The sequence below is a fragment of the Anser anser genome (genome assembly GCF_964211835.1).
Source record: "Anser anser genome assembly, chromosome: 12".
Classification (NCBI taxonomy): Eukaryota; Metazoa; Chordata; class Aves; order Anseriformes; family Anatidae; genus Anser; species Anser anser.
This window is the reverse complement of record NC_139733.1, coordinates 12385358-12408848: the sequence shown is the minus strand read 5'-3', so window position 1 is coordinate 12408848 and position 23491 is coordinate 12385358. Positions and strand designations below refer to the sequence as shown.

Genomic DNA, 23491 nt, shown 5'->3' with positions numbered 1-23491 from the left:
AACAATAAATTCATTGTAAGGCATATTTCTTTGCATGCATACATGCAAAAAAAAAAAAGTTTGCATCTTCCTTTTGCGTTTTGCAGAATAAATTCTTCATAAGGTAATTACAGTCTCATCCCTTGTGCGCTCTACAGGAGCAAGAGTAAAGTCAGTGGGACTATTCAACCAAATTCAATGGCAGCTAACAAAGATTTATGGGGTAAAAGAGCCTGCCCCTGTGATGTTATTCACCTTGGAAGCAGGAGTGGGTTTTTGAGGTTACATCTTGCTCTCTTTTGTGTCTCTTGCATTTGATATAGCAAGCAGATCAAATAAGCATCTCCGTGCCATCCTGTGTTTCAGTCCCTCCACCCTGAGGACAGCCTGCTGGGAACACAAGCTCATCAGGAAACTCTTGGATGACGTCCCAAAAACATTTCTAGAGAATAGAAAGTTGGTCTGGCAGAAGAATATGTTTAATATATAAATAATGGATGTTTCCAGCACATTGTGTGCTGCGAAGCTGTGTGTCTTGAGTCCAAAAGGAGGATGGAGTGTGCCCTGGTGGCAGCCAGAGGACTGAGATGCTGTGTTGCTTTCGGTAAGTGCCTGGAGCCTCGAAGCCTGGTGTCTGATGCTGGTCAGGAAAGCACTTCACATTGCATCCACAGCTGCTATATCAGCTGTGTGTTCATCTGCAGGTGTGCAGGCAGCAGAGTGGGGAGGGGGTGATTGTCTCATACTGAAGACTACTCCATTAAGAGCAGCCTGTAATGAAACAGACCTATATTTTCATCCACTGCCAAAGTCTTTCCCTTCCTCCACGGAAAGGGAAAGGGCAGAGGAAGAACAACACCCACAGGAAGCTCTTGAGATTTGGAACATCACAGGGCAGTGGGAGCAGCAGCAAATATTTGGGTAGAAACAAAACCCACAGTAGCATTTATTATAAGCTATACCCAGGGAGTATGGAAATAATTGGATAATATTGTGCAGCCAGTTAAGGGAGCTCCACTGACACTTTTCTAAATGCCTTACAATCGGGACGTCTCCCATCAGCGCTTTTCTCCTGTAATGCTATTTAGTGCAGCACTGGCACCTTCCAGCAGAGGATCCAGCTGTTGAAAGCAGTGCGTTTAAAAAATGCCATCCTTAAGGAGTGCCACATAATGAACCAGTGCAGGGCCTGGCAGAGACCCACGTCTCCCAGCCACACTCACTGCTCAGGTCGGGGCTAATGTCCTCAAATCCCCCTCCTCCTCCGTGGCACTGACTGCTTTCATCCTCCAGATACAAATGCAGAATTGAAAGCTTTCCTCCATGTGATTTTAGTGAATTAGTTCTTTAATTTAAACCTTTTCTCTGAACTATATGCAGCAAGTTGGCAGCTGAATGTAATTAGGAACAGGTTTCTACAGCTGGACTGGAATCAGCCTTTCTCAAGCATGTGTTTTAGCAGCCTCACACTGTACTTTGGGACGTATGTCGTATGGTGCATCAGTGCATAGCAGATGCCCATTAACTCGCCTCATGCTAGTCCCAACAGATTGCTAGAACTTGCTTTGTCTTTCTTTTCTCATCTCCTTGAATCTTCCTGCTTTCACTCCAGTTCAGTGTTATGCTTGCTTCAACACGTAAGTAAACTGAAAATGATCTGATCAAAAAACTCTTTGGCAGGGGCAAAACCCAACCCTGAAAACCTCATGGCTATTCCATGAGTCTCCTTTGCTTTGCAGTTTCCTAGGTGGGTGAGTCAAGGGAAGGAATATTCTGAGGCCAGTGCATCGCTCTCACACAACCGCTGGCGTTGTCTTTGCTCCTGATCCTCTCAGCTTCAGTTCTAACGCTGGTCAAGCTGCCTCCCTAGAGGAAGGCAATTTATTAGCTTCTATTAAGATAGGAAGCATTGCATGAATAGCAGAAGTGACAGCATCTGTCAGTGGGATGTGAGCTGACATGGGAACACAGAAACAACTGGCCACCACAGCAGCGAGCTCTCCTGCTTTGGAGACACCCTTGCGTGCTGTATTTTGTCTTTCAAGCTGCTTCCTGAAATGCACCAAGATGTGGGTCATTCCCCTCTCCAGACCTAGCAACTTTGCTCACTTACAGATTGTCTCCTTCCTCTCACTCCTCCTGCCACTCTGAGAAGGAAAACACCTTGTGATGTGTTGCAGCAGCAGTTGCAAGGACACCTGGCTTTGCCAGTGATGGCATGAACAGGCTGCAACGGTTATTACTGGGAGTGGGTATGAATGGGAGAAGAGGCTCAAACTATGGCAACGTTGACAAAAATTCACCCTGGAACTGCTCCATTCACAGTCACGGTGGTGGAACTGGAATTAGGTTGTTACAATGGCTGCTTCAATTGCAGCTCATTTAAGTATTATTCTCAGGCGCAGGAAGAATACATCATTTGTTTGGAAAGGCTGTAGCAGAGCCAGCGTGTAATCCAGGAGACCTTGTAGCAAGGTCTTTGGGGCAAGCATGCTCTTCCTCTGGCTGAATGCGTTCAGCACAATGCCATCCTGGTTTGTAAGCAGGAATACCAGCCTCCGGGACTGTAGCATTTTGCACTGTTTCACTGCAAAGAGCACGGTTGGAAAAGGAGACTTCAGCAGCATTTGCAACCTGCCTGAGCTGGTTTTGCCACTGTAATGAGAGGTGGTGGTGCGGCAGAGACCTGTGTGTTTTCCACCCCAGCTGTAGCACCGGGCTCTGCTACGCCTGGTACCCAGAGCAGCTGCGGGTGCAAGAGGCACACAGGGATGAAGAGCTGGTTTCCCATGGTGAGCTGTGTTTTCTGCTCTGTGTAAAAGGCTATGGTTCCACTGACCTCGGAGATGCGTCAGCCTTTTACACCAGTATAAATCTTGCCCTGTGATTTAGTAATTTATTTTATTCTTTTAAGAAAGAAATGACAGGACTGGGACAAGATACCGACTATGCAATGACTTTAAATGGCATTAAGGTTCTCACCTCCTTCTTGTTCCGGGAAACTGCATTTGGATCTATCGATCCCAGTGACAGGTTTGGGAGAACGAGGTTGAGCACTTTTGCTGCAAAAACCTGTGGGAGAGGAACGCAAGTAGTTAAAGAGCTAGTTAGAGAAAGAGAGAATATAGAGGACCGAATTCTTAGCTGGTGGGAACCAGCACAGAAGTTAAACAGTAGAGAAATGTCAGCTGACACTGGAGAAAGATCTGTCCTATATTTAAAACATTTTTCTTAAAGGCAAAGTGTTTAAACTGCTCCTGAGATTGGGGCATGCTTGTCTGAAATGCATCGACTGTCTGTCCACAACATCACAACTTCATCGTCCTTTCCCTTTTTCTCACTCTCAAGTTAATTTACAAAAAAGGCCTCAGGAAAAATGCCTTGATAGGAAAAAGCTGTTTCCATTCCACGGTGGAGCAGTTTTTTGTGGTTGCTACTGCCCTTTCCTGCTGCCGCAGCTCTGATTTCAGGCTGCAGTGCATACGTGATATTCTGTGCAATTTGCACTAGTTGCCTAGGTTGCACTCTTTCTGATAAGCAGATTCTCAGGGGAACCTGTAAATAAACAACAGCAAAATGTGCATGCATTGGCTAAGGAAATCTATTGCTCACTTGTCTCCTGGGAACAAAACACAAAAGCATTCAGCAGCCCAGGCTTGAAACCATTAGCAGAAGAAAGGGTAATATCTTTCATTTGAGTTGATACCAAGCTTGCGCTCTGATCTTTGATAGCCGTCCTTAATTAAGTGATTACCACTTAAGTCAGAAAATACGCCATTAGTGTTTGTCGGTCTATTTATGGCCCTTCTGTGTCCACAGCTAATACCTGCAGGTGGGCTGTCACCTATGTTCTCTGTGCTTATATTTAATCACTTCTGAAGCACTCTCTGACATTTCAGATCACGGATGATACATGACAGAGTAATTATGGTATTAGAGAAATAACGCAAGGTTGAAGTCAAAGTCATCCAAGAGTGACAAGCAGTCAAGACTCACAGCAGATTTGAGAACACCTGAGTACTTTGGGGTGGATATGACTGGGAAATGGTGTCACCATTTACCCATACATCGAGTCTCTCACTGGCTATGGCATTGTGTCAGCAAAATTTACTTCTAGTGGGGTCTCTGGAGCTGGACCAGTAAAAAAAAGTATATCCACACAGATACAAGTATAAGCTTACGATGCTAATGAGCAAGAATGGGGTCGTCTTTTGTGCTAACCCCAGGCTGTGATGATTTGAAGAACACAACTTCGTGAATTCTAGGCAAGACTATGGACTCTGTACTGACAATGCTATAACAGTGTTGCTCCTCTCGAGCCACTTATGCTGACCCAGATATATGTCAAGTAACTGTAGGTACCTAGCTGAGGTATTTAATTTAGAAATGTAATTGTCCTAGGCTTTCTTTAGAGAGTAAGGAGAGTGAGGAAAAAAAAAATACCTCTGAGATCTAAATAATGGTTTGGAAGTGCCTGTCTCTGAACATCATCATGATAACCTAAGGCAATTAGGCTGCCCTAAAACTGGAGCCTGAGTTAAGTGCTAGGGTGAGTTCCAATCCCTAATGATTGCTTAGTTGAGAGGAAAATCCTTGGCATAAGAAGTTTGCTGATGATCTCCCCAGATCTATTTAGAATATTGGCCACAAGATCCAGCTGTTGTTATTAAGGCCATAGATATTTAGGTCCAAGACCACATATAAAAGAGAGAGAGAGGAGCTCTCCTTACTTTTAAAGTCAGCATTAGAAGGAAGTTAGTTGACGTCCTCTAAAATTACTGAAGAAGCGGTACTTTTTATGGTGATTCTTGTCTGTGTCTGCTTGTACATGTAAATATTTATGTTCCCAAGGAAAAGCAATGGGGCTTTTCTAGAAGGAACATAAGTTTGAATCTTCCCCTCACGTGAGCAACAATGCACCAGCCCAGTGACATCTGGAAGGCAGGGAAGCTGTGACAAGGTGTAGGAGAACTACACACACGCCTGACTCTCAGGCTGTGCCCTGTTGGTGACAAGCTAAACATGCTTTTGTCAGATTCGGTATGGCCATTTTCCGTTCTAATGACCCTGCTCATCTTCACAGCCACACAGCCTGCCAATGACCTCGCCTCTGTGACATGCTTTGGAAATGTTCTTGAAGTTTCTGTGCGTGTCTGGAGTTTTGCCAAATGGAGTCACCAGCTGCCTGCTGCACTGCTACGAAACACGGCTGGCTCCTGGCCCCAAGGACAGCAGCACCTACCAGCCGGTAAGTGGTATCAGCGCCGTCCTTTCTGGTGTTCAGCTGCACAGGGGAAGCACCAGACCCCGCAGATGACATGTCAGATGTGCCTACACACACATATATACTCCCTGTGTGCATAAGAACTCTTATTTACACATAAGCAGAACCAGTCTTGGTCTAAAGGACTCATTGGGAAAGAGCTCTGCCACTGACCTTTGAAGGGTCTTCACATCTGCAGGAGGCACTTCATTCCCTCCAGTGTGTAATACACCCTCAAAATTTGGATGTAATTTTGATGATTCTTGGAGTCAAGGTCTCCACAAGCCAGCGGAGAAATCAAGTTTTATGTTATAATCAAAATGTCAAAGGGTTCCCCTGGGCCTTCAGTGAGTTTGTGAGCACAGTCATACAGTCTGTGACAAGCTGGACTTTAATTAAAAGGCATCCTGTTGAAGGGCTGGCTGTGTTTGATACATGAAGAGTTTACGTCCCTGTTGGTTCGATGTGGCAATGTTAGTTCTTGAGAGAAAGCTCCCAAATGACCAAGAACAGGTACAGCAATGAGGGGGGTATTACTGGCTGGGCTGAGGATGACACTGCAGAGCCTTGGTTATTTGAGCTGCTCGAGGCCACTGCAGGTGGGTGAAATACTAATGCTGAGAAAGATCTCAGAATAAGATTGAAATAGACGGTTCTTGGCCACCTTAGACAATCCTGGCCATCAATAGACGTTGCCTCTTGGCTGGAAGTGCGACTCAAAGCTGTTTTTGTCATTTTGCATTGATTTAACTGCATGGATGCTTCGAAATGTAGACACTTCTGAGTGGAGTAATCCCCATTCCCCGCATACTTCTACATGGTTATTTATCTCTCCCATGATCTCTGCTTGTCACACTGCTTGTGTGAATGTTTTTTAGTTCATTTCAGCTATGAAAGAGACAGATAAACAAAAGGGTGCTGTATGAACTCTATATACTAGCCAGGCTCGTTTGGCTGAGCAGAAAACTCTCTGGAAGAGACACTGAGATGAGCTACCAAGATCAGTCTGAAAGCAACTGAAACAGTGGTGTCAGGGAGATATGACATCAGGGATATGACATGATATATGATCAAGGAGATATCAGATCTGATATCTCAGATCTGATGCCAAACAGAAAACACAAAGAGAATATTGTGTACTGAGCCTGTAAGGGATAGCTGGAGGGTAACTTACAATTAATTGTTTTCCTGAGAGATTGTGCTGCCCACCCTATTTCACATCATTCAATAGCAGACATTTAGCGGGAGATACTCTCTTACCCTTACTCTGCTCTTTGTCAACACGTGTGATTTCTGTCTCTTTGCATCCTTTGAAATTTTGGAGGCTCAGAGCCGAGTTTGGTCCAGATGAGCTGAGAAGGGGAAAGCTGCAAGATCCTGCTTTCCTCACTGGGTGTAGAACTAGTAGGTAGGTTTCTATCAGGAGACAGAATTTACAGGGCAATGATGAAATTGTGTTTCTGCAAAGAGCAGAATTCAGTTCTCCTGTGTGGAGTCTGCAAATGCACTGGGTTTTTCCTGACACCAGCTAAAGGACCCAGCACGTCCTCTGGGCTGCTATTGTTGCTGCCTTGAACCCTCATTTATTTAAGCAAGGTAAATTCTTGCTCAACTGGAAACTGCCCCAGCAAAGGGATGAATGCAATGGTCCCTGGGAAATGGCTCAGGGCCTGGAAATTGCACCAGTTCCAGGGGAAAACGGAAGCCTTTGTGCCACAGGGGCACTGGCACCAATGCAACGTCTTTTGACTCTCAGAGGAAAAAAAGCACACAGGAGTTTTCAGCTCAGCTTTCTGGGAAATCGCAGCTTTTGCAGGATTACTCTGACTGCTTTCACTCCTTCCTCTTGTGAATACATTTTCAGAGATATTTCAGAAATAATTATTGTTTATCCTTTTGGAGAAGCAACAATAGATTTGAAAGGGAAAGAAACCCACTGTAAACTTGTGTTATTGCGTTCAAGACACTATCTAGGAATGAGACCCTATAAACACCTCTGCAACACTCTAGTTAGAGATTGGGATTTACACCTAGTAAAATGTATAGTTCTAGAAGAAGGAAAAACATTCTGTATTTTCCTTGAATCGTCTAGAAATAGAAGGCTAACCATGTGTCTCAGACTCAGACCCTATGCTATTTTTTAAATATTTATTCCTTTTCCCTTTCCAAAGAAAGAAAAGATGGGAGCACTGGTGCCCAAGGGATCTTCATGGTATTTCAGATATTGTCTCACCTGTGAGGAATTGTCTACCAGCCCCCTAAATGCACCCTTTGTTGCTCTGACTCGTATTTAAATAAATTTTCCTAGACCAGAGTTCAGGATTCACTCCCCCTCTGAAAAGCAGGTGGGACTGTGGGGGAGACACTCAGAAGAGCAGTACCGACTGGCATCCAGGTGGTGCAAATCTCAGCAGGGTTTTGCATTTTAGGACTGAAGGTCTCAATGTGTGTCCTTCTATGGAAGAGCGAGGTGGTTAACAATCACCCTGTGGTGCCTGTAATCTTGTTTCGTGGGGTCAGTAGATGGCTAAGGTACAGGAGATGGTGTGACAGGATTATATTGAAAGCTGAGGCAATCTGTTTCCCTTCTCTCAGAAAAAAAGAAAAGAAAGAGGAGGAATAGCTTAGAAGTAGATTAAAATGATAAGCTAGCCCTAGGAGAAGACTCTAGGGAGAAAGATTAAAGGAACAAGGACTGTGGGAATGAGATGCTCTGTCATTCCTGCTGGCTTAGCTGGTCCTTCCCTTTGCTTACGGCTTCTCAGAGGGTTGTTATTTATTCTTTTAAACATTCAGAACGATGGGGAGAGCGGAGAGTTGGCTGCCTCGCAAAGCCTCCCTGGGGAAGGGCAGGTCGGGCAGTGCAAATTAGGGTCAGAAATAACTCAGGGAGGGAGACACGAACGGGACAGGGTGAAGCCTAACTGCAAACTGAAGGAGACGTTTGTCTGGACAAGAACCAGCTACGGTACCAAGCCAAACGGGCTGCTGCTGGGGCAGTGATGCGTTAGCTGAAAGCCTTCGTTGAGGCTCATGGACTCCTCGGAGTCATGAGCTCTAGGTTTGTTTAGACATCGGTCATCCCCCAAACATCAAAAATAACCCCGGCCCAACTTAGCCAGCAGCCTGTGTTGCAACCGTACCAGACTCTGTATGAGTCAGGGAGAAAGCAGTAATTGAGGAAGGGAAAGGACGGCACTGTGTGGGCTGCCGCAGGGCGTGGTGAAGAAAGCACAGCCTGCTGCCGCCTCCCGAGGTAGCATCGCTCTCCGGCTCTCATCTAAATCAGTTTTTCTGGACAAGTGCAGGATTCACTTCCCCTCTGAAAAGCGGGTGGGACTGTGGGGGAGGCACTCCTGAGAAAAGCATTGACTGGCATGCAGGTGGTGTGGATCTCAGCAGGGTTTTGTATTTAAAGGCTGGAGGTCTGAAGGCATTTCCTTCAATAAGCGAGAGGTGACCGGGTGCAACACGTGTTTGCTCTTACCTTGATGGGGGTGGCGACTTCTGGGCTGGCCACCACTAAAGGAGAGATTAACACCATGCCTGAAAAGTCACCGAGTCTCTCGCTAGCTGTCAGAATGGAGATGGCTCCCCCCTGCAACGCAAAATAACATCCCACAGCTTAATACAGATGTCAACATCTCACTCATATAGTAATCCTATTGCTGGAAGGGTTTTAGGCCAAACAGGCAAACAATTTCTGCCCCAGCAAGAGTGCATTGTGGTCAGCAAGGAAGGCTGGAGGCGTGAGTTACTGCAAGTGGCTGATTTTTGTGTTTCTGCTCTCACGCTGCAGACGCTCACATCGCACTGAACTCAGCCCTCTGTGCCACGGCAGCCAGCTCTCTGGGATGCCTTATGTCCTCCTCAGTAAAGATGGCTAAGAAGGAAATACCCGACTTTTGGTAGTTTGGGTGGGACTTGAAAAGTGAGTTGGGGCTCTCTAAGCGTGGCAGACCGGTGCTGCATGGAGGAAGGGAAGGGAAATCGGGCTGGCTCCGTGCTCGTGGCACTGGTAACCTGGGTAACAGCGATGCTGTCAGCTGGCACACAAAAATTTTCATTAATTACTGGAAGTTAAATATTCTCCTCTTCAGTGCCGCCATCCCCTCCAGCCCCACAGCCTGATGGCTGACACCTGGCGCTTCGTTTTGAGCTGAACACTGGCCAGGCTGAGCCCTCCTGCGTGAGGACAGCAGCTGATGGCGAGAGGGGTGGGGGACAGAGGGACTTGGCTGGCTTGCTCAGGAAAGTTCGCAGAGGATTAGTTGCCAGGGGAAATATTTGGTGAACTTCCATGCTGCCGGAGAAGCAGGGGCTTGTTAAATGGAGCAGCAGCGAGAAGCATCTCAAAGACCTCACTGGGAAATTAGCTCCTTGTTAAAGCAGCTTTGGAGCGCAGCGAGCACTTCAGAGCATGCCATGCGTTCTTATGCAAGAACACTCGTTTATCTGAGCATGGGCTGAATCCCAAAGTCCTTATTCATTTTCTCTCCTCCGGGAAGGCAGGGGGAGAAGATCAATGACATCAATGGGAATATTGCTAGCTTGAATAACGGGATTTGGCCCGTGCTGTCAGAACCAGACTTCAGATCTGTTCACCAAATCAGCGCCTTTGTTTTTGCAGCCCTAATCCTTGGTACATTTTCCTGTAAGGTTGTTTAACAGAATGAGGCTACAGGGTGTTTTCGTGCTTCATCCCCTAGCTGCTCACAAAGCTTTGGAGGGCTTAACCGCCTGGTTACTGGGTAAAATGAAAGGAGAAGCCCCATGCAGCAGGGAGGTGGTGGGATTTATCAGCTACCCAGTGGGATGGAATGGTCCTATTAAAAAATAGGCCCATTGTTGCAAATGGCACTAATTAGGGCCACGATCCAGGCAGAAAAGTTAGGGATTGACTATATTCGAGGGAGAGCTGGTGCGGTAAGGCATGCTGGCAATCAGTCAGTGGATGAAATGGAAGGGATGCTTGTGTGTAGTTTTGTTTCTCCTGCTGTGGGCTGAGTTATTTCCTGCTGCCTGCAGTTGTACCCCTGTGCTGCAGCACGTACACGGGATGCTGCTGGGAGGGGAGGGGACGGTGCTTACCATAGAATGTCCCAGGATGAAAACAGGCAGCCCGGGGTGATCTTTCTTCATGAGATCAATGTGCTGCAAGCTGTCCCTGATGAAGACGTGGAAATCTGAGACAACCACACGATCCCCCTCGCTCTGCCCATGGCCAACTGTAGGGGAAAAGGAGAGCATGTGTCCAAGTCATTCAAAGCAAGGGTTGCAGTCCAGAAAGGCTTCATCAGAAACAAGCTTGCTGGGCTGTTGCTGTCCTAACCTAACCTCCTGCAGTCAATTAGAGAGGCTGTGGAGTAGCATCCCTCCTTGGAGATCTTCAGAAACTGCCTGGACATAGTTCTGGGCAACCTGCTCTAGGTGTCTCTGCTTGAGCAGGAGAGTTGAACCAGATGGCCTCCAGAGGTCCCTTCCAGCCTCAGCCACTGTGGTTCTGTGATCTCTCAACAGAAAGAGTACTGCAGACACACAAAGGAAGCTGCACAAGAACAGTTTAAAAAGAGTTGTATTGTTCATGACCTGGCTAAAAGAATGCTATATTCCTCCACGTTTTTACCTGCTCTTCAAAACTGCACCCTGGGAAATGGGTTTTTGCCCTAGAGATCATAGCTGCTGGAGTGTGATAGTTTACTGTAGAGCAAGAACTGCTGTGTGTGGAGTCTTGCCAAGAAATAGCAAAAATCCTGAAGGCTGGATATGGTCGCTATGAACTTAATGGGCCCTGGACATAGTCTTATCCAATGCGTGGGTGTGCATGAGCTTTGCAGAGTCCTCCTTTCCTCAGTGCTGCCTGGGAGCAGTAGGTGAGCTGGAAACCTTCCCTGCTACGAGTTGTAGAGCTCTCTGTGGAGAGGCCAAGTGATGGTGGTGGCGACAGCCTGTGGTGGGAATGTCTCGAGTGGCATGCTCCACCTAAACACGTGCTCGTACAAACTGTGCTGCATCTGGCTGCCTTCGCTCTTTCCGTATCTGGGAATTATCTTGTCTGATCAAAGGGAAGGAACGGCTAAAATGGGAGATGATGAGTTGCTATGGAAACAGGGGATCCCTGGCAGAGGTGGAGCTGGCAGACCCACGAACGCAGTCCCAGGCAATTCGGAGCCTGCAAAGGCTTGAAATTATTGCCACCCGGGGAACGGGTTTATATGTCTGCCTGACCACACAGACGTGTTGGTACCCATCAAGGAGAGGAGCCTTCCTTAAAAACAGTCCCGTTTATTTCTATTCCATGCACATTGTTAAGGAAAACTGAAGGAGAAAACACTACACAAACCACTTCCATATGGATAGGGCGTAGGGCATCTCAAACACAGCTCCCTCCTCCCCTGGGCCTTCCCCCGTGGGACCAGGCAGCAGGGAGAGAAATTGAAAGGCACGAAGGGCAGTGACTTGTCAAAGGATGTTAAGTGCCTGGTAATTGTTTACATGCTGGATGGCAGCCCCTCTAGTGATCGCCGAAGAAAAGCATTGCCTACCCAGCCCGAAAGGTAAAGATTTTTCAGCTGGATCTGTTGGCAATAGTCATACCAGAAGAAATCAGCATGTCTGAATTGACTTTCTGGCAAACCGTCCAGAAAATCACCTTTCAAATGAGGCAAAACTTCTAATAAAGAGCTGGACTAAATACACGACGTCTGAGAAACCCTGAACTCCAAACTTGCTCTTGTTTTGCCCTCCCAGGTGGTCTCCAGAGCTGGGCCTCATGGCAGTGAGCACTGCAATCAGCCGTGATGTCTGCCAGACAAACCCATAGATGTCATCCTGGTTGATTATAAAACGTTACTGGTGGTGCTTTCCGTGCACACACTCCAGTTTCTGCCAAAACACGATACTGCAAGCATCTTCCATGGGTCAGTGACCAGAAACAAGTCAAAGAGCCAATTAAAATAAGAGATCCAATAATCTACAGAAGTGAAGCCTTGTGTGGGTCTAGTGGATCTCTTTACTTTAAACTGATTTTTATTACAGATGGAAAGTGAGCTTTTCCCAGCCTTTATACACATAGCTTCACCACTTTGTGGAGCTCTATTGTGTTCTCTGCCTAATAATCAAACTGCAGATTTAGCAAGTTAATATGAGTTGAGCAGTCCAGAGAGAGGAACTTTTTCTCTTAGCAGAGAGAGCTCTGCACTTCTTTTTTCTCCGGTGCTGCCTGCACTTGCTTCTGGTATCTCTTTCTCTACAGAGCCTGTGTGAGACAGCTGAGCAAGCAGAAATAGCAAAATCCCCATGGCCCAGGTCTGTATATGGGCCGTGACTCTCTGTTGTGGGGCTGTGAGGCTTTGCTCTATTTTTGGATAGACAGAGGCAGGTCTGGAAGGCTTCATTCGTCACTGGTCCCACTGCAAAACAGTGATACTGCTCATAGCAGTGAGAGTTATGATTGTGGGAAGCCAAGAAGTGCCTGTGCAATAGCTGTGACAAGCACATCACTGGAGTTCTCCAGGTTTGTGGTTGTTTTTTCGTTATTGATTACTTAATGAACCTGCCATTTGAACCTAATTTCAACTACTAAACTACTGTTCCCCACTGAGATGGCACCCAGCAGTGCTCGGGGCGCCGTCTGGCTGCATGTATGGTAAAGGAAGGCCATGCAAGTCTGCATCGATGCCCTCCCTACCCCTTGCGCAGGGTTACCTGATGGCATTGCTAGGTTGCATTCTTTTATTTTATTCCTTTACTCTCTTCACCTCCAAGAAACCGAACTTGTTTCTCCAGAGCATGAGTTTATTGAAAGTTCAAATATCCCAGCTGAGAAAGCTTCAGGGCGAGGAACTAAAATGAAAGGCATGTGCACGACCAAACATCAATACAGTCAAGAGTATTGACATATTCTTCTCTGATCTTCTGCCTTTGGAGCTATTAAGAATGAAAGGTCAGGTTCATCCTTGATGTGAAGCTATTTGCTTTGGGTTTTGCTGGGAAAGAACCTGACGTAGTGGTTCCACAGCGCCTGCGGCAAGGCACTTGGTGCAGGAGGAGGGGACCTGCCTGCACCTGGGAACTGGAACTAACCAGGGGCCGCTCAGCACCCAAGTGAGACAACAGTCGGCCAGAGAAGTGTCACAGGAGTCCCAGCTCCGTGAGTTCCCACCACAACTCTCCTCCTCGGGTTCCAGAGGGATGTCTTAACCATCTTTTTTGGGATGTGCATCTCCAAAGAGCTGTAATTGCCCATGCACTTCTGCATGGCACACTGGGTTTCCAAAACCTTTCAAACAGGTTTCATAACTACCTGGTTTCATACCCAACTTGCATGGTTCACTGCTGATATCATGAATCTGCAGTGGCTCGGTGACTGACTATTTCAGGTTGTAGGCACTGAGGTAATTGTGGGCACCCTTTCCTAAATGCAGGCTTCTAAAAAAGAGAATCCACAACTTTTTTACAAATTGCCAGTCTAGGATTAGGAGGTCTAAGCCTCCATTTCCAACCAAACTCGTCACTGCAAAATAGCGTACTTTGCTCAAAGTCTGAATAAAGGCTGCACTGATGTAATAGATATGTAATAGTTATTAAGGTCTGCCCTCTGTATTTTCTGTAAAAGCTTGTTCAGACTGCAGCTCTGCCACCACAGGGACAAGAACAGCGACTTGTGGCAGTCATCCATCCTGTCTGAAAGCATGACCTCAGACCGATTTCTCCTATGGCTGTGGATCCTCCAAAGCTCCACACCTCTCTGGGTGGAAGAATACTGACTGCCTGTGCAGGAAGACAAAGCTGAGGGTTCAGCAATGGAATATCTGGTGGTGTAAGGGCTCTGGGGATTGAGTTATCACCATATAGGTATCGCCTGCATGGAGGAACCTCTTGGGCTGGATAGGCTCAGCAGCATTGCTCATCTCAAAAAGAGCTGGAGCCTCACCCAGGGTGAAAGCAAGGGAGAAGCTGCTGAGCAGCTCCTCTGCTGAGAGAAAAAGAGGGGACTTTTTTTCAGATAGCAAAATTAGGTGGCAGCACAAATGAGATGGTGCTTTGACAACTTTTGTCTTCTCAGCATCACACTGCATTCCCTCTGGAGTGGGAGGGAGCTTCAGATCCTCATCAAATCACGCTGAGCAGAGATGAAAAAATCCCTCTGGGCGCCCCACTGCATTGCACCTTAGCAGAGGCTTGTCCTCAGGCTTTTATGTAAGCCACAGGCTATAGGTATTTCTTTCTCCTTCTAGTGCCAGACCCTCACAACAAAGGCTCAGCCCAACCCTGTGTGCTCAGGTGTGGCACAAACTGCTCCTCAAAGCTCCAGCTGGAATGTTTGGCTACAGAAGATGAGGTGACATGGAAAATGCAGGGTCAAATGCTGACTCCAGCTATGCTGCTTTAAATTTACTGATTTCAGTGGTGTCCCTTAAAGCATACAGTCATGGGAGAGTAGAAATTATGGTCTAAGTTGTTTTTTCAGCCTTTGCTCCCTATTTATTATGGAAAAGCCATAAAACACACTGAGAGGACATGAGAAATCTGCCCAGGGAGCTGTAATTCTCCAGGCAGAGTCTGGATCTTGACTTTCCGCATATTTGGAGGCTTCCAACTTTGGGGAAAAGGGACTGGTTTGGATCCATTGTTATTGTAGTGAGGACAACACCGCAGGCATCAGTGAGGTGAAATGCTATCTCTTGCCAGCTGAAGGTAGAAACAATCAGGAGGAACTCAGGGCTTGACCCCTGCCTCAGGACCCATCACACCGAGTGTTTGTTTTCCTCTCTAATAAGCTTAACTCCAAGATTTTAAAGAGGGACAACCACTGACAGAGGGCTGGGAGAGGTTCGGGCATCTCAGGCTTGCTGCTTCCGGAGCATAAACACATTTCACATTGCAATGGCACTAACAGAGGAGCGCGGATGCAGGAGATCTCAGCAGCAGCTAAATGCGAGACCTGCCACCACCGAGACGTCAGTGATTAACCAGCCCCAGCTGAGGAGCTGCTCCTGCACCGCAGAATCCCACACCAAAAGGACACTTCCCAATTATGTCAGAAGGGGCCATCGGCAAAGCTCGGCGCTGATTTAATAAGCCAGAGCATGGATGTGATTCCATTCCCAACGAGGCCTTTGGAGGCCAGAAAAGGCCAGAAAAGGTGATCTTACTGCTCCAGCACTGGCGCAGCAGCAGCAGCACATTTCAGCACGCCCACCGCTGTGCTGGGCAGCAGTAAAGGGAGGATTTCTGCAAGAGCCCTTCTTCTTTCACTGCCTCCTTGATCAGTAAGCATTTTGGAGTGAGCTGGAGTCTGACAAGTCCATTTGAAACAAACGCCTAAATGCCTTTTAGAGGAGGCATTTACATGAGCATTATGTGTTTATGAATGTTATGAAAGATTTGTTTTATTCTTGAAGGCCTCAGGTTTCTGCCCCCAAATGGAGTTGAGATGGGCTTCTTGCTGGTGCATGTGGTTCTGGACACTGCTGCACGCCAAAGGGTGGTGTGCTTTTTAGATTAAAAAAAAAAAAAGGTTTTGAATTAATGACAACTAAAAGATCCTGTAGATGCTTTGACTCTGCAGATGGCCCAAACAGACCTGGAGCCTGTGGGAGGAAGAAGCTGATGGCAGCCATTTGGATGGCTCTTTCTATGCCCAAGGAGCAAATGTGCCAACTTCATCCCTCTTCTGCAACCCTTCTGAGCAGCAGCACGTTGCAGCTGGCTCAGGTGGGACCCTCGCTGTGACCAGCCCTGCGATCCTGCTGCTGTGGAGGGGGCGCTCGTTGTGAAGATATCCAGCCCCTGATGGCTGGGGGACAGCAGCCCTGCCAGCCTCTGCCTTCCTCTCTGCACCACACAAAATGCATTCAGAACTGGAGGTAAAAGCAGTCATGTCAGCCCGGCATCGATACAACTGTAATGCCGTAGACCTACTAGGATGCCATGATAGAGCACTATGATTTAGCCAGTGCTTACAGTTAAGGTACAAAATGAAGCAGATAAGGTTTTCAGGAGTGTTTCAGTTTTGGAAGTCAGTTTAGCAGTTAATTAAGTGGTGTCACAAGGCATTACAGCTGATGCCTGTATTTATGAGATCTATTTAAACTCGTCTGAGCAGGGACTGCTTTTTGTTGCGCTTGTACAGTACCCAGCACTGTGGGGCGTCATCACAGACCTTGGTCCAAGATACTCCAAGATCTTAATGTAATAATTAACTCTAATCCCAGATTGTAAGGCAGCACATTTTTGCAGAGGAGGAGATAGGAGAAAGCACATAGATGTAGAATGTGGGTGATACAATACACAAGACGACACTAATAATGGGTGTGCATAGCAAATGTTGTATGAAGCCTTGATTTTCTGCTTGGGTGTTTTTTCAAGGTTTAATGAAAAAAATATTAATGAACTAGTAAACACTTCAAATTGTCAGAACAGTTCACTACTGAACAAACTATACTTGTTTTGTAATGAATCAAGTACACATCTTTTTCATCAAGTGAGCAAAGCTCATTAATTAGACATGCTGGATTTCAAAGCTCCCAATGTTTAATTATTTGTTTAACAAGCACTACATCTAATCCGCCGTTCAAACACACAAACAACTAAAGCAACAGGAAGAAGCTTCAAAGCAGGACAATCAACATCTGGAAAAGTCAACAGACTGTTCCTTTATTGTCAGGAACATGTAAAGCAAATGTTCCACTCGCAGAACAAATACACACAGGAAGCACCTCCGATTCCATCAAAAAGATTCCTACTCAACAAAGCAGCTTCCTTGCCCTGAGAACACCCTCGTCACAGCAAGGGCGCTGGTTCTGCTCCCACCATGCGACCTTTTTCAATTTCGCAACCAAAGTCTGATGCACGGAGGGCACTCAGTGGTGTCTGCCTTTCATACATCCATACTCTTCATTTTGCGTGCAGATGTGAGAGGCAGGACAGACACACCTGAGCCAGCCAAGAAGCACCGTAAGCTGGGCCAGGACATGCCATGCTACCATGCCTCTGCTCAAGTTGCCACAGGTCAGCTGCTGTGCTGCAGTGCATTTTGTAGGTAAACCTTTGGAGGTGAGCTTTTCAATGTCGGTCTGACCAAGCTTTAGCTGTGCACCACCTTATTCTCTTCGACAGCCCTGGTTTCCCCAAGAAGAAAAAGGTTAGACTGGAAGGGAGCTGTGGAGGGCTCCAGCTCAGCCTGTGATCTGGACCACCAGGAGCCAGGACCCTGGGGCACACTGCAAAGTAAGCCTGCTCTGCAGAATTGACGAGCTTCAGACTGTCAGTGTTTGCCACAAGCCTACTGTCTAAGACTTTTCCAGGAGGGCTACATCTGCATCAGATGGGAAGCATTAGGGAGTAAGAGGAGAGGGCTCACCCTAACCACTGGTTCCACCTTTATCTCAAGGATCTGAAATATATCTCGACACATGCTTATCGTTAGTAACTTTCATCCACTCTACTCTGTCTTGGCAGCCCTCAGCATCCCTTCTTTTGTATGACCTGCATAGATGCAGTGAATACACTGGGTTTCCCGTGACAATAGCCACATTATAAAACCATTAGTTATGGTACCCAGCAGTATCTCTACACCCTTGGTGTTTTATGTGTTGAACGTTTACCTGAGAATTACAGATGGATTCTGCTGCTCTCTTATCAAAGGGGAGTCTTGCCCTAAATAGGCAAGTGCAGCATCTTCCCTTTTCCTTCTCAAGATTAGGAAAATGGTTTTTCTTTCAGCATTTGCTGGATACTTTTTATTCACTTGCCTCACACAAAGAGTGCAGCAAACTGAAAGCCTTCTCCTCCCACATCAGAGACACATTTGCAGAGCCGAGATATTTTTAGAATAGTGCACACACAGAGTTATATTGTTTGTTGTCTTGGTTAGGAAAAAAAAAAAGAAACAGGCAATTTTCTATACTAAAATTATTTGTGCCTTATTGCTGGGGAGTAGAGAACTAGTCATCTTGCTGAAGCCATTTCAAATCTTTTCTGTACTCTAAAGATGACAAACAAAATGACCTGGAACATATCAGAGCAGTCATTAATTCTGTCCAACAAGGCAAACTGTTTCTGCCAATGTTAAGAGCCAATTCATCTCTAATGGATACAGGCACGGTTCTTTCAGCTTTCGAAGACTTGTCCATTTCTTATGCTGTTGCAGAGTTTGGCTCTGAATTGCACTTTCTTAAAAGTCTTCCTGGAACATCATGCTGCTCATGAAAACATGCTGAAAAAAGGCATCTGGGTGTTTGTGTTACAAAATAATAAGTCAGTGTGGCCAGACTGCAGATACAAGCATCTCCCGGGATGTCAAGTAACAAAGGGAGGTGAGACGGGCTGAAAGCCTGCTCACACCGCAGCCAGCTCCTGCACAGCCAGGACTCGGGCAGCTTCGTCACTCCTGCCACAAATACAGTAAGCTGCTGCTGGGGGAGGTAAGGCCAGGGAAGAGGAATACGGAGCCCATTTTCTTTTTCACAAAGCTCATACACAACAAGATCCTACTTTATTCTTTAGCCCCTTCTGCGATGCCACCTCCCAAGCTAGCCCTCAAGAACACTAAAGCAAAAGAGAGGTGAAGTGAATGTCCTTCTCGACCAAGCGGCTGGGACCCATGATTTGAAAGTGCTGCACAAAGCTGACACGGACGGTTGAGCAGCTGTTGAGTTCCACTGCAAAAGAGTTTCTTTTGGTGATGGGTGAAGCGAGTCCTATCTTATCTCTTTTCCCATGGGACGAAAATCCCAATACAAATATAAGACATACGATTAGTGAGGCATACCATATGCTTTTTATAACCAGGAAATTAGTGGTTTTACTTACAGCCCTATAATAATTTGTAACTGTTATTCTTGTAGTGTTGCACTGAGTTTTCTCTCTCTTTCCTGAGGAGCAGATCATTTACGGATGTATAGAAGGGGTGACTATTTAACAACAGAGTTGGTCCTCAGAGACTTATTCTGGGGTGACATAAAACCAGCATCAGCTTGCAGTTATTGCAGAAGAAAATCTATGGACTTTGCTGGAGCTAATCTAGGCTCTCACTGCTTCATTTGATCGCTCTGCCACTGGTCTTTGTTGTAGGGCCTCTGTTCTGCTCTTCACATGTGACTCAAGATACACTAATGGTAGCCAGAGTTCCACACTCACTGGACAAGGAGGAACCACCTTTGTAGCATCCAAGGAAAATCTTTCTGCTATTTTAAATTATTTTTTAAAACATTTATTTACCTATTTATTTATTTATTTATTCTTTTGCTTTAGCACTGTAAAATCCAATAAAGGGTGCAAACTTTATTTCCAGATGACAAGAAAGCTGAAAGTCCACTTTTCTTTACTTTCTGATCCTATTTCCAGCTTTAAGATGCTTTAAAACAGCTGGGGAACCAATTCAAAATGTCAGGGTTTTCAATGAAAAAGCCAGTGCTGCGGTGGAACTGCATGCTCCCCTTCCCCTTCCCTGCCCATTTATTCCAGAGCACTGCTGGCATGTGGGCTGGCTCTCCAACACGCACATGCTATTAAGTCCTAAATGACAGCTTGTTTAACTAGGAAACATTTCCATTTTTTCCTTAACAAAGGCCATTCATTTCTTGCTCTTCTATTTGCTTAAAGACGGTTTCATTTGCCCTGCCTGAGAGTTTGCACAGCCCTCCTGATTGTTCCCCTCCAAATAGAGCTGCAAGTTAATGACCCACCTCTTGATCCCTGAGCGGGGAGCCCTGCCCAGCACGCTGCGGGCGCATCAGCCTGCTACTCACATTGACAACCCATACGTGTGCCTCGAATATTTTTATGCTTGAGAAAACAATCAAATCAATTCATCTCAGGGAAGACAGTCCTAATTCTTCCCTGCTAACACTAGATTAAGCATCGAGAAGAAAAAGAGATGAAAGCTGGAACATGCAGTAACTCCCTCCGTGCTGCTGACTGATGTCTTGGGGGACAGGCACGGCTTCCTTTCAAGCTGTCTTCAAAAGGTTGCCCTCCATACAGACCACCCACTGGGAACCCACATCAATAACAACAACAAAAAAAAAGAATGTAAAAGAGCCATTTTTCACCCAATTTATTTACATGTTAAAATAAACACGAGTTCCCATACAGAACAAGGGCTCCCGGTGGGTTCTGTTTAGTCTGTGAGATTCTTGGCACTGGAGTACAGCATTTCTTAGTCCAAAGCAATCTTGGCATAGATAGTTCGTTATATATTTTTTTTTCAGCAACTGGCAAATGGAATAATAACAATAATGCCTCTTAAAACTGGAAATTGTGTTTGAAGACACCAGCAAGGTGCTACACCAATTCATCTGCCAGAAGGTTGTTTGCAAACCAGAGCTCCCAAATTCTTGTGTTCAGGATCTGTTCTCCCCACAGTAGGCCTGGCTGAAGGGGGCTTGGAACAACGTCAGTTCCGCAGCGTTGGGGAGGTTTTTGCTTTTTGCTTCACTCCTTTGCACTGCCACACAGCCGCAGTTTCATGGCCAGGCAGTGCCACCCTCATTAGGCTGGATTTGTCCCCGTTTCTGACAAGGCATGAAGGAAATAGTACTCTTCCAGCACTGGCAGTTTTTTGTACCCACTTTGCATAAGCTCAGTGATCATACCATGTGAGCAGCAGGTGGATTATTTGAAATAAGGACAGCCTTTGTTTGTGGATTTTTCTTTTTTTTTAACAGCGTACATCCACACAGAGCTACAGCTGACCCAAACCCTACCAGACCTAACTGTAACCCACTTTTCCCATTCACACAATTAAGAAAAACCCCTCTGATTAAGCAGGTCTGCCAGGGGCCGTGCCCAGGTGGGACAGCCCTGCCTGGTGTGCCAGGACAGTCCCAGGGGTGCCAGCTGGTGGTGAGCTGGCACATGGGGAAAGTAGCGTGGCAGAAAATAATGCTACTGAATTCATCTTGCAGCAAAACTGCTGTCCTTTCTTGGTACGGGCTGATTTCAGTGTGATTGTTTCAGCTGCTTTTTGGCAGCCAATACCCTTTCCTCTGTAACTCTCCTCCCTGAAACTCTGAAATCCTCACTACCTATGTATTTACCAAGCAGGTCAGGATCAAACAGGCAGGTTATTGCTTTCTGTGCTCTGATGCTCATTTCAAACCACGTTTGGCTGACAGCAGACAATGAATACTAGCTGGCAGCCTGCACTTCAGTCACCTACCCACCAGTGCAAATGTTGAGCTGCTGAAGACTGGGAACCTGTATGCTGCTTGTGGGCTATGCAAGGTACTTTTCAACCAGTCAGTGAGTCAAAATAGCAAGTAGGATCAGAAGGACTCAGTTCAGAAAAGCCCCGGCTTCCTCTCCCTTCACCCAGCTGTTGCTGAACTGAGCATAAGCTCGGCACTACCAGGCTGCAGACTCCTTAGCTTGAGATAAATTACCAGGGTCTCCCAGCAAGTTTTGCCTTTGATAAATTCAGAAACGGAAAATAAATGTGGTGTGGAGAATGCCAGTTTTAAGGGATTTGGGTTGGGAGCATTGTTCTTTGTACCGTCTACAATTCAGCTTTTTTTTTCTTTTTTTTTTTTAAGCTGAACAAGTATTCTCAAATTGGAGAATACTGCCAAGCCTTGAATAAATCTCAGCATTAGGGATGCTGTGGGTATAACAGCTTTCCCCATGAACCAAGTCTGCAGACAGTACCTTTGGAGAGATTAACCCTTGAGTACCACAAGACAGGCTCTCAGTTTTGATGCACAAAGAAATCTCACCTTGTGAGACTTAAGACAGATTATTCCCGCTCATGGGGCAATACTGAAGGAGGGTGGAGTACAGAATAGGCTTACTTGGTACTAAGCAACTTTTCTGCTTTGTTTGTGAAGTGGTCAAGTTTCCAGGTCCAATCCTGAACACAAATTCAGCCAAAGGATGTGTAACTACCAAACTACTCAACCAGCATGTATCTATCTGATGTACAATTATTTCCTCTTACCCAGAGACCAGAACTAAAGCTATGCGAAATCAACGGAACGCTGAGCAGAAAAGCTTTTCTATTCAGGTCACTAAAAGGAATTTGGCCACAGCTGGCACAGACCAAGACATGTTACCATCCGAGGACAGGCTGTTGCTTACAGAAATGGGTTGGACTTGTTCTCATTTGATGTCTTGGTGAACAGATTGGTGCATTACAAAACCAAAACACCTCCACTGTAACTGGCTCCCTGACCGCCAGCCTGCACAGAAGACTTCACAGTGGGTGCACACACCTTCAGATAAGACTATTTCCAGATGGCCATAGGTTTTGTGAGATCTTTTGCAATACTCGTTTTGTTTTTATAATGAAAATGCTCAAGGCTGAAAGGAATGTTACTGTGGTGCTGGAAAATCTCATCTGGGTTGGAAAGTGAACCAGAGGCTAACCAGATGTTCTATTCTGCTTTGCTAATGGACTAAGAAACAAAGAGGGTAACACTGCCAGAGGCTTTTGATTATGATGATTATTTTTTTTTTAATTCTGAAATAGTTTTCCTGAATCACCAACCATGTTTGTCACAATTCCCTGTACATCTCTTTGTCAGCTAAAACAATATTTTATTCTCTGAAATAATAGCTCAAGATGCATTAGCTTCTCACTAAAATAGCAAAAACAACCTTAAAACTCATGAGTCAGGTCTTGGCCCCAGTGAAGTTAGTGACATTTAGCTACAGCCTTCAGAGAGTGCAAGTGTGTACTCTGTGTGTAGAGACATAGAGCTCAAGCAATCAAGAAATAACTCCCTCCAAACCATGTAAGAATCACATTAGGAATGTGGCTTTAAATTATAGGCATTCTGAAATTAAAAAGAAGCTGCAGTGCTGAACTGGGACTATCCCTGCCAGAGCAAGAGGTGATGCTGAGGGCATCTGGCACGTACAAGGTCTCCCCAATGCCCCAGAGAAGGAAGAAAAGGCAGAACCAGGAAAAGTCCAAGGGTTATGTAGTACAGCAGGGAGAGACATCAGTTAATGCTAATGCAATGCCAGGCCCTGCAGATAAGGTGTGAGACCGCAAGGGATGTGCTCTTAACAAACATGCTGTGGGTAATCAACAGATGGAGAGGAGAGAAAAATATTGGCGCTGAAATACATAGCCATAAAGTGGGCAGAAAGACACTGAGACAAAAAGCGAGAAGTGCATTTCTGCGAGTCATAGGTCCAAGAGCCTGGAGCAGCCTGCTCAGCTGGAGCAGGGTTTGCTAACAACCAAACTTGGTTAAAACCCGAGCTTTGACCATATGTGAGAAAGACGTGGGGATGCTA

The 23491-nt window shown here is 46.1% G+C and overlaps 1 protein-coding gene across 2 annotated transcripts in view; it reads right to left on the bottom strand.

Moving 5' to 3' along the window:
* Positions 1-23491, bottom strand: part of MGLL (monoglyceride lipase) — a 100789-nt gene that overhangs the window by 7039 nt on the left and 70259 nt on the right. For both annotated transcript variants that reach the window (XM_083795395.1, XM_083795396.1), the window contains exons 4-6: positions 10334-10470; positions 8730-8840; positions 2962-3051 (exon numbers count right to left, since the gene is read on the bottom strand). In XM_083795395.1, the coding sequence (XP_083651521.1) occupies positions 2962-3051; positions 8730-8840; positions 10334-10470 (338 nt within the window). The remainder of the gene's footprint in view (positions 1-2961; positions 3052-8729; positions 8841-10333; positions 10471-23491) is intronic.